The sequence below is a fragment of the Ostrea edulis genome, chromosome 4 (assembly GCF_947568905.1).
Source record: "Ostrea edulis chromosome 4, xbOstEdul1.1, whole genome shotgun sequence".
NCBI classification, from domain to species: Eukaryota; Metazoa; Mollusca; class Bivalvia; order Ostreida; family Ostreidae; genus Ostrea; species Ostrea edulis.
The window spans coordinates 59,419,816-59,432,154 of NC_079167.1; the positions used below are offsets into that span (position 1 = coordinate 59,419,816).

Consider the following 12,339-nt stretch of genomic DNA (forward strand, 5'->3'; position numbering starts at 1 on the left):
TTCAACTAAAATTATAGTTTTCCAAAGATGTTAAAATAGTTTGATATTTTATAACTTTGAAAAAGGCATGTAGAATGTTTTAAAAATACTAAGTGTAAATTTTAAACAAATTAAAATACATTAACTTGTTCGGATTTTTAAATTGAAATATAAAGTTTCTAAAAGTGGAAAGAGTTTCACTTCTTGCAAATGAATGTTTATTATTAAAAAAAAAAAATTAGCGGTAAAGCATCACTGTTGGTGGTGGAGAACAAACCCAATATTTGATTGTGATGTCATGCGATATTGTGACGTTACAATGCCGTAACGTAACAATACTCGTAACTTTAGCTGGTAGATAAATCTTCGCCGCGCCGCGCCGTAAGTTTGTTAACTCAGTACATTTAATTTTGTTCTCATCAAAGTTATTAGATTTATACCCCTTTGGTGTTCGTAACCAAACGGAAGTCATGTGACCCCAACTTAGAAACAATACGCCGTGCTGAAGTTATCTACCTGTGCATACGAGTTTTAAATGGAGTGAAATACGGTATGGATAGTAAGAAAAACATAATGTGACAGTTGCTGTAAAAGATGAGTAGGAATAACGGTTATGGTTCCTACAGAGGAAGCAGTAGAGAAATTAGACCCCCATCAGCAGAGGTAAGAAAAAGTGTGTGCGCATTTTGAACTTTTAACGTGAGGTGTCGCAATCTGAAGTTTAACAGTGTGAAGTGTTTAAAATATAAAGCGTATATTGAACAAGTTTATTTACTTGTCATTTGTCATAAGGGATGAAAAATGAAATCTCAGAGAAGAAATTTTACAATCAATATGGGCATTATGAACAAAGTTTTAGTAAGATGAGTTCGACCGCACGTTCTAGGCTATATACGTTATAAGGGCCTCCGCTTATAATAGGCATAAATGCTAGTCTCGTAAGAGTGCACATGAATTGTTTCAAATCTATTTTGGATTTTAAACTTAAACAAAACCTTAAAAAAAAATGCATGTTAATTTATTAAAGGTAGGATGCCTTACAAAGACTAAATTATAGACAGTTTGATCATGCAGTGGGAGGGTTACGAGACATTTCATGTTTTACTGAAACAGTGGATAAAATGATCGTAGTAGTACTCGTGTATATATAATAATTTTATTAGATATTAGAAATTACACACCTATTTCTGGTATTTATAACACTGTTGTGACCCCCGTCTCTGTTTACTCTATCACTCTAAATGTAATTTTAACTTATTTATTTGTTCAGAAGGGAAATGTCTTCCTTAGGATTTATCTAATTGTGTGTGACATCGGTTATTTCAGTGAATTATATATGATTTTTGCATTTGACCTTATATCAACTTTGCAGATCCGACACTTGGGTATCAGGTGTTGTTGCAATTTAGTGATACATATAATTATTACTAGGGACATTGAATGAATATGTTTCATTTTATTTATAGAATACCGTAGTATTGATATCTTATAAAATTTAACTTAAAAGAATTTAACATATATATACCTCTAAGGCTGATTTAGAGACTGAACATTGTGTAATGAAACATATGGATTAAAAAAGGAAATGAAATCTATATTGGCTTGTGAATGTGAATTTAATTTGTATAGTCATTATGATAAAGATTAGTCCTCTCTGAAATCATTATATATAAAATTTATCAAATATTTTAGATAAATTTTTCTTCTGTCTAGTAAATTTTGCAACTTTTATCGACTGTGAAGCTAAAAATGCCTCTGTATCTAAATATTTCTCTTGAAATCACGAAGACCTCGGACAAAGCAGGCTCTTGGTGTGCCATGATTTGGTGAGGTCCTCGTTTGATAGGCCATGGTGGTCTGGCTCATTTTCAGAAGTGTCTGTCGTTGTCTCTAGGTGTGTCAGAATCGACTGTTTTCTTACACAGAGTGTAAATTGTCACCTTTAATGATCTGTCAACAGATTGCAGTGTAAAGTAAATCGAGAAATGTGCCATTTACAATTTTGATTTATTTAACCCATCATTGATTTGACAACCATTATTACTAGATAAATAAAAGACATCCATAATATCTGATATATGATTGATTTTCAAAATAGTATTGCAATGTAGGTGTTGGATTTTCATAAAGATTAGGATGTAGATTGTATTGAGATAATACTATGCTTAACACACACTGACTGTACAATAAATAAGATATATTGGCTCCACAAGTTATCTCTACATATATAAATATGATAAAGCAGTCTGCAAATTTTCATGAGACCTCATTATTTGTGCTGTACATGCAATACTGGCTTTGTACTAATTGGCACAAGAGTAACAGAAGTCATAGAGATAATTAAGAGTTCAATTTTTGCTAGCTTGTGACCTTGCACATAAAACTTATAAAAGCTTTATGTAAATAAAAAACTGATATACTGACTACTACTATGTATAGAATTTTGTCTCATATTAGTCATTACATTGGACTTTGTAAATTTTGTGTAAATTGTCACCACTTGCTCCAGGAGTGAATATCTTTTTCAACTAAAATTATATGTTCAGAAAGATCTCAACTAATCTCCTCAAACACAGTCTATTTTCGTGTGTGTGTCCAGTTTGTGTTCCAAGTAAAGAATGATGTAAACATAAGATTGAGCCTGTTCAAATGAGTCCTAATGGTTTGAAGGATTGTGTTTAAAGGACATTTTCTACCATTGATGAGAAAAATTGATAAATCAATATGATAAAAGTGAAATAGATGTGCTATAGTATTAGAGAGGAAACTTAGATTATTATTACCTTGATTGAAGTTTATTATTGATCTGATGATATCAAAGATATAGCATAATTAAGAAAATTTCTCTTCGTGATCAGTGAGAGATCAAAGCTAGATTCTGACATCTCTGTCTGGACTTTTTCTCAATTTTTATTTAGTTTGAATAATTGTCTAACATTGTCTAATGAAAATGTGAAATGATATCATACTAAGTATTGAAATTTGCAACAAAATATGCCAATCTACCAAGTCGCCAGGAAGCTATTTGGACAAGTAGGAATTTTGTGAATTACAGTCTCCATTTATGGCATGAGTTAAAATAAGTACATGCCGATTTATCATACTTGCTCAGAGTTGTCCTAGAAAAATGACAAATTTAATAGTTGGAAAGCCAATGATTTTACGTTTTCTTTTTCAAACTTTTAATGCTATCACTCATTGATCTGGCAAAGTTCAGTCATTGTATAGGGGTTTCTATTAAACATCAAGAGCATGTACATAGTAATTTGATCTTTCTTACATCCCATTTGTCAACAGTGAACAAGGTATAATACCTTCTAAAATCAGATAGCATAAGCACTGTATATGTACCACACAGCACTTGTATCTTTTAGGGGAGAAAATTACAATCTGGACATATTCCTGTCATACATGTATACTGAAATTCAAATAATGGTGAATTCTGAAAGGCCTCCACGAATAATCTAGATACTATCTGTTTAAATCTTTTGTAAATGGTGTAGTGAATTAGTATGGGCCATTTGGAAAATAAAATACTTTTATGTCTATCACATATTGAGTAAATTGCTTGGAAGGTCATTGAGTGTTTTAAGACTGGAAGATCCATGGCAACTAATAAACATTTTACCTTTAAATTAAATTTTTTTGAAGTAGCTGAAGTGGTCATCAAATCAGCTCGACGTAGTAAATCCATTACCTGGTAAATTTTTCTGCCATATTTAAATATAAAAATTTTTTTTTACATACTTAGAAACTTGAACTTTGCAATCCTATAGATAAATATTGAATTTTTTAGTCTTTTGTATTCTTACTGGGTATTATAGATTTCATTATTGATGTAAAGAATTTTTTTTGCTCACAATATTAAAAAAATGGGTAGTATTTTTCTCTGCCCAAGTTTTTATGTATGCATTAGCATTGAATTCAGCACATGTATTGATGTAAAACAAAAATTGATAGATAATTGAAGAGTCTAAATATTTTGGTTTATGTATATATATGTTGAAGTCTTAGATGAGTACACTAATATTCGTTAGACACTGCCAAATTAAAAGCCAAATGCTTTGGGGGTAATATAGAACAATTCAAGTTATTTGACAAGTTCATGTTTTGTACTCCAATAGAATTGCACTAGATTAGGGAAACACATGTTATTTGAACTTACTGTAGACAAAAAAGGTACCCCTTACCACCACCACCACCAAACAACCCCACCTATTAGATTGGTGCATATCTGTTTATAACAATTTTTCAGAGTAAGCATAAAAGTCCTTTCCATTGTACGAATATATGCGACTGCTCTCAATTGTGGCACTCTCTTTGTGCATGCACAATTGTTGTACATATAAAAGCATTGAAGATCTAATACTTTACTCCATAATGAATCTGCTTAGTGTTTTGAAAGGCAGAGCAGATTTTAAACTCATCCTTTGAAATCAAAACAACCACACAGGTTTGGCACATGTTGAAACCTTAATCCGTTATACATGTGATTTTTAATAAAGCAGGTCTATCGAATGTTAATCAATGACACATTGTTTTGCAAATTCATTTTGAGGATTAAATTTTAGATTTTGTAACCATTTTCTACTACAAATAAATGGTTGTCAGTACTTCAGTTTTAATAACCCATGTACCAAGTGAATGTTTTGTATTCTGAACCTGCTGATTAATATTTATTTATTCTCTATCAGGAACATGAAAGTGTTACTCTAAAGCTATTTAACAGCATTAGATTTCCTCATTTTATTCTCCCATATATAACTAACTGAAAACAAACATTGCAATCTACCCAGGTAAATGGTAGTTTTGTATTAAAAGCTCTTGCTACATTCACTTGCCAAAGGATATGTCCCAGCGAGAATCTATTGAACGGACATAGCAGAGGAATAAAATTTTCAATATATCCCAAGCTCTTACTCTACAGACATGCAATGCTGTATTGGAATCGAGGGATTATGTGTGTTTTAACTCAAACATTGTTTTTATCCAACAGCACTCTTTTTACAATGCAGTGTATCAGTGTAGAAGTATTTCAATATAAGGACAACTTTGATATTTGATGATCGCAAAATTTAACAGGCAACCAAGACCCATTGTGGAAAGTCGTTAAGCCATTTGTATTTTGGGGCTAGTTTAACTTTGTGTGCTTTGAGCTTTCGGTTGGTGTTAACCTCCGATAAGTAATATTCCAGAGATGGATTAAGGGGATGCCATTAAAAGTGTGGTTTTGCTGTTAAAGTACCAGTGAAAACAAGAACTGTTTTATTCTGTAGAGCCATACATTGCCCAAATTGGAATTTCTTTTCATCACAGAAGGAATTTATCTTTTCAAAATGAGTTTGATGGAAAGGTATAAAACCTTCAAGAGACCGTCATCAGGGCAGGTATATGTATAGAGAGAAAAATTCTGGATTACTTGACAGACTTTTAAGGAAGCAAGATTTGTATGCGTAAAGTATTGGTGTACATTCCTTAAATCAGGCAAATCATGCTTGATATACATGTTTTAAATTTGGGTTTCTGAGTAAACTCATGTACCAATTTGACAGGAAATATGATAGAGGGTACATGCACTGTTCATTAAGTGATTATCTTTTCAAATTAAGCCCTAGTTTATCTGCCACAATGATTAATGAATGATATCTCATCTAAAAGGAATATTAATCATGAGATCATACTTGAATTGTATACCAGGGATGTTATTTCTATGGTCAAATATGGCCAAGGAATTTTGGTATCGCCCATCATAGATTAAGTTCTTTAGCCACTGCGGTAAATTGTGACCAAACATTTGTATTGGACTTATGGGTATTCCTCAAGATATGATTAAACACTGAGAAGCAGGTAGTTTTTAACCACATAAGGTGCCTTGCCAGATTCAACAGAGACAAAGATTGGTCTTAATTTGTGGGCAAACATAGGGCACCAACCTGACTCTTCAGAAAGAAAATTCTACTCGAAATCAATTTATTATTCATATAGACACAAGTTAATACTGGTTAATCGGTCTATTTTTGAAATATAACTGACGTGAAACTTCCGAGGTCTTGAAGTCAATTTTAATAGTTTTGGGATACCACACCCATACATTACATGCACCTTCAATCTGACGTACATGGTCATGTGTAGCACTTGCTGACATTGTGTAATTATTCCGTTGAAATGACGTACTATCGTTAAGTCTAATCTACATGGAGGCACATACCACCAAGTGCTATATATACTACTCATGCTGACTTGATTCCTGTCGTGAACAAGAAATTTCTAGACTTGTTGCATAAAATCCTTCAGTGTGGTTGGGATTAAAAGTGTAATAGACTTAGAGGCTTAACTATTCTTGAATGTCATTTAAAATTTTATGTGATTAGCTTCATTGAATACTTTCACATGTATCAAATACATTGTATTTATACAGATGTACAATTTATATGTTTTTTGTTTTAAAATAGCTTTATAGTGGGTTTTTTCCTGAACCCTTCCCCATTCTGCACCCAGTTTCAAATGTTGGCCACATTAAACTTCTGAATAATTATTTAGCTATTGTTTATTTTGTAAATAAAGTAACTTGGAAACCATCAGTGAACCCACCTGCTTTATTTAAATAGTTACACTTTGTTTGATAATCTTCGTAACACATAGAACTATAACCTAGCATTTAAATGCAAATACGCCACTAAAATTTCTGAAGTTTTTAAAGTCATTAAGAAGTAATTTGAGCATTTACTGTATTGATATTTGAATGAGTTCCTTCTTGTAAACAGCTATGAAAGAATATATCTATAAAAAGATTTGTTTTAATGTAAGATATAGAAGAAAATCTATATTAAATTGCCATACTTGTATAGTTGGGACTTTTGGTACAGATTGTGTTAATTGTTGGTTTTCATTTTACCATTTTGAAATTTTTTTTCAACTTAAAACTGTTGGTTTTGCACATATGTATGATTTGATCTATGTCATACGTTGTATTCATTTACACCCATAGACCCAAAGATGTTTTTCTTTTATTAATAACTCTAGTTTTGGGATTCAATAATAATTTAACTTGAGATTTTTATCTCAAAAGGTATACAAATATATAAACTTCTGAACCATACAGCTGAGTGCTTGTGAGACACAATTTTCTGTCCCAAGTTACCCATTTTCAGTATTATGGACCAAAAACAATTTCAAATTTTTAGGTCACCTGAGTAAACTTGGGTCAGCGTGCATTGATTGTCAGTCATAAGTCATGTGTTAACAATTGAACCTTTTTTTAAAAAAAACTTTTCTTGATAATTTTTCTACCATTTCAATTTTTTTCAAATTTGGTATGAAGCATCTATTGGGGAAGGGGGACATAAATTGTAAATTTCATGGCTCCTGTACCCCTTGGGACTTGGGGATGGGGCAAAGACTGTAAAAAAAAATTTGACCAATTTTCAAAATTCTTCTCTACAACTGAACATTTGCAAGAAAAACAAAATGCATAGCAAGGGAAGAGCAAGAAGGCTTCTACCAAAATTGAAAATTTCATGATCCTCGGGGTAGAGGTTCAGACTCTAGGATTGGGCCAAATGCTTGTGTGTGTAAAACATTTTATTAACATTTTCTTTAGTGCTATTGATATTATATTGAAACTAAATGGATATTTAGATAGAGTAGATGTTCTTGACAACTACCACTTGATTTTTTTTTCTTCTTCAAATTTTGGAACCGCTGTGGTGGTGTAGAGGTAGAGCGGAAGGTCAGGGTTCAAATCCCGGTCGCGACAGACCTAAGTTGTTAAAACAGGTAGTGACAGTTCCACTGCCAAATGCTCGGCATCAGGTGTGAATGTCATGGGTCCTCGGAGATGACCTTAAAAACGGATGTCCCGTGTCACAGTAGGTGTGGCATGCTAATGAACCCTCACTGCTCAATGGCTGTAAGTGCCGAGCATAGGCCTAAATTTGAAGCCCTTCACCGGTTTTGATGACGTCTCCATATGGGTGAAAATTTTTTGAAAGGGACGTTAAAACAAGATACAAGATACAATTTTCAAATTTTGTATGAAGCATCTTGGGGACAAGGATATTTAGACGGAGTAGGTAGTCCTTTACCAAAATCGTAAATTTCATAACCGCAGGGATAAGGGATTAATGGTTCCACGGTGGGACCAAAATTATTCAAGTGATTATTGTTTTAGTTATTTGAAAGACTTCTTTAAGTTGCTGATACGGTATAAAAACTAAATGCATATATATAGGAAAAGCAGAAAAGGATGCTCCAAAATTATGAATTTCGCAACCCCATGCAGGGTTTTGACTCTAGAACAGGTCCAAATTATAGTCATATCATGTTAAATGTTACATATATTACATTATGCAAAGTCTTTCATCAGTATAGGCACTTTCAGGGACATTTAAATATATATATTAAGAACACATCTTGTTTTATACTGTTGCTGAATATCAGAATGTAGCTTAGATGTGCAGAACAGGAAATTTTTTCCTAGATTTCGTAGCCTTTGGTGCTATAATGATACTTTTTACTAATACACAGGTGACCGATAAGGCTTGTGGGCCTCTTTTCTTTATAAATATTGCAGTATTTTTCTTTTACTTATATTGAACTTAACCATTGAGTTATGATATATGGACTACCAGGAAGTTGATATGTGAATTAATATATTGATATGACATTATATGGCACCGCTAATACTATTGACATTATGTTTATAATTAAGGTTGTTGAACTTTTAATTCGCTTGTAAATTATAGGAGGTTGATCACTCAGCCTCAAACTATGTAGTGTTTGTGTTAGTGACAACTGCTTATAGAATTCAGAATAGAATATAATGGCACATCTTCCAAAACTTGCTTGTTTACCCGTGTAAATTTCATGGCATATATACCATAGGACCTCATGCTTCCCCATGGCATATAGTCATGCCATAGTATCTTTAAATTTGATTCATGAACAAAATTGTTAGTATTCTGTTTTCTTTTCATTGAGATCAAAGGTTGAGGGGCATTTTGTTTTTAGCTCTTTATGGTCAGACCATGCATTCATGATAGGACCACAGAACAATATTCTGGCAAGATTGGAAATATACGGTGTATGTGACTGTCATGATATCGGTTACAGTCAAAATCATCTGACATCACAAATGAAATGGGCAGGTACGATTCAGCGTATTGGATTGATATTGTAGTTTATTAAGTCAATTTCTTTCCACTTTGCAATTACATGTAATATGATGGGTATCAGGTGCAAACATTTGATGGCTTCTGAAATGCATTGATAATTATTGATACATTGTGGTGAATTGTAGAACTTTTATTTGAATATGACAATTGTCCAAAAGAATTATTGGATGTCACTGTGCAAAAATAGAAAAATCAACCCAAGGTTTTTGAAGAGATCCTCATTAAGTAATTATTGTGCATTAATGTTTAGTCGATAATTTGCAATGAACGTAAATTTTATTTACCAACTAATTCCTCTTGTTTTGGCATACAATTTATTGATATACATTTTGAAGGAAATTGGTCCATTATCATCGTACCTTTCTATGTTTAGTAATTAAGAAGATGTGGGACATCTCTGTTTGATATGAAATACTTCCTTTTGAACTAAAATCATAAGTTAATCTGTCTCCATCTATATTTAACTCGCTGTCAATGTAGCTCAGTCAGTTACAGCATCAGCTTCTGATTTCTGTTCACAAGTTCGAATTTCAGTGCGGGTATACTGTGTGAAGAAATTTAGAAGTGGGGCATTAAACCTTACAAATTTTGAAAACTGATTATATACTGCGGTTATCATTTGTTTAAAAAACTCAGTGTTGGACATTCCTATTTAAGATGCTTTACTTCATTTTGACGAAATTATTGTTGAAAAGTGTTTCATTGTGCTTTTAATTAACAAGGACTGCACTGAAGATTAAAAATGGATTAGAATTCAATTATAGCAAACTTTAATCTTCGAATGACGTAAATTAAAGGTAAAAACAGGATGGTCTTTTACAGTATTAATTTATTATCCATCATGTTTGTTATGATACATGTAATTGTAAAATGGATTGGAATTGCCTTCAAAAACTACAATTCAATCCATTGTCTTCAAGGTCGTCTGCACTGAATCTTCATCACCTGATACTTATTTTACATTCTCCGTCTGAATTGTGTCTGCCCTTTTCATTGTGACGTCGAGTGTTTTGACTGTAACAGATGACAATCACGAATGCTGAATCTTGTCAGTTAATGTTCTACAGCCTTAGCTTTAAGAAATTTCAAACTACACCACCCAAATCTTATGCCTTATAACTAGTAACAATGTTTATGCCCTTAAAATTAAGATTAGGGGGTGTGTGTGTGCCTGTCTTTATATCATCTCTGTTAACCTTGGTCTTGCTTTTAATACATTTTACCGTACAAGGAAGATGCTGGACCATAATGAGTAAAGGTCAAGGTCATTAATATGTGCGTAATTACTAACTTAAATTTGTTGCAATTGAATATGATCATGAGACATTTTAACATGTTTCGTTGATATATTTTATATTATTCAAAACTGATTTTTCTTATGGAAAAAATAAATAATCATAAGGGTACAACAATAACATTAATGTCCATTGACATCATGATGTCGATATAACAATCATGTTGACATCTCAGTGCCAATATATCCACCTACATTCAAGAAAGCAGCCATTTCTATCCCGTGGCTGTTACATTTTGTTGATTGACAAGCACAGAAATTTCTTGGATATTTGAAATATAAAGGAAAAATGACATTTGAATATAACACAAATATAAGTTTTAAATGGTTTTGTTTTGTTTTACATTTATTTTACAGATAACAGTAGCTGATACATGTGTATGTGTAAAAAGATCTTTATAACATGCCAATATGTGTTACATCCAATTGGTCTGCACACTAGCTGCTGTTAAATATGAATGAATATCTAATGCTTAAATAAGCTTACAAGGATGTATTACTTCATAGAAGGTATTTTCCATTTTGATTTTAAATTTTGAAAGAATTTATTTTATGTTGCAGCTTGTAGACCTTCATGTATATATAGTGCCACCAGACATTTGGAGGGAACGCTATAACAACTTCTTAAATCAGAATGTAACAGAGACAATCTCTGCAGGAATCATCAGGTGAGTGTCACTGCTAAGCTCGACAGTTTTAAACAGTCATATAAAGTTATGAAAATAACTTCTTATTGGCAATAACTTTAATGTATTCACTTAAATCCATTTAGCAGGAAAGTCAGGTTCTTATGACTTGTACATAAGCGTAGTAATGAAATAATGTTCATATAAAGTGTGTTTCGGTATTAAATCTGAACCTGATTTTTACATACTAAATTCATGAGGTTGCTTCATTGTGAAAATGAGTTCCTCAGATTCATGATAGTGAAGAAATTGAACATTCACAAAAAAAATATAGCACCCCGAAAAAGTTTGGTAGGATTGCATATAAAGTCTTGTGAAATATTGAAGTGTTTTACTGCATGGATAAATTATTAGTTACGAGCAAATTAAATGTCTTACACCTTTTGATTTCTAGTATATCTGAAAGGGTTCAATTTCATTGTTTAACATCCAGACTAATGTATAAATGATTTTTGTGTTGCCTATCAGATAGAGTGGATGCATATCCATTATTTTTATCTATGATCCCATTGAGGGGGGGGGGGGGGGGGGGGGGGAGCGTATTGGTTCGCACCTGTCGGTAGGTAGACCAAATGTTGTTGTAAGAACCTTTTGATTGACCAACATCAAACTTGTTTTACTGGTTTCCCCAAAAGAGTAGATGACCCTATTGATTTTGAGATCACAAGGACAAGAGATACCCTACTTAACATTGGAAGTTAATGTCTGATCAATATTTTGAGAACAATTTGCATTACAGATATCAAACTTGACACACTAGGTCAAAGGTCAAGGGTAAACCAGACATATAGTAAGATTTTGTCTGCTCAGTATCTCAAGAACTCCTTGTTTGATAGACATCAAATTTGCTACACTGGTTCTACCTATAAGCAGTAGATGACCCCTATTGATTTTGAGATTACTACATGTAGGTCAAGGGTAAAACTGAGCATAGTAAGATATTGTCTGCGCTATCTTAAAAACTCTTTTCACCTTGTCATATAATCGACATCAAACTTGGCACACTTCTTGGTTAGAAGTAAATATCCCCTATTAATTTTGATGTTGCAAAATTAAAGTTCAAGGGTTAAACTGGACATAGTAATATATTGTTTACTTAATACCTTGAGAACCATTTACTTGATAGACATCAAACTTGTTTCACTGGGTCTACCTAAGGAGTATATGGCCCCTATTGATTTTGAGGTCAAGGGACAAACTGAACATA

General features: G+C 32.6%; 1 protein-coding gene across 25 annotated transcripts in view; it reads left to right on the forward strand.

The window, feature by feature from the left end:
• Positions 1 to 437: 437 nt before the first annotated feature.
• Positions 438 to 12,339, forward strand: part of LOC125668506 (spermatogenesis-associated protein 1-like) — a 40,273-nt gene continuing 28,371 nt past the window's right edge. For 24 of the 25 annotated variants that reach the window (XM_048902728.2, XM_048902730.2, XM_048902731.2 and 21 more), the window contains exons 1-2: positions 438 to 642; positions 11,008 to 11,114. In XM_048902728.2, coding sequence (XP_048758685.1) covers positions 574 to 642; positions 11,008 to 11,114 — 176 coding nt within the window. In that variant the 5' untranslated portion in view covers positions 438 to 573. Of the gene's footprint in view, positions 643 to 4,872; positions 5,367 to 11,007; positions 11,115 to 12,339 lie in introns of those variants that run through there. The other variant, XM_048902729.2, reaches the window with a different exon arrangement.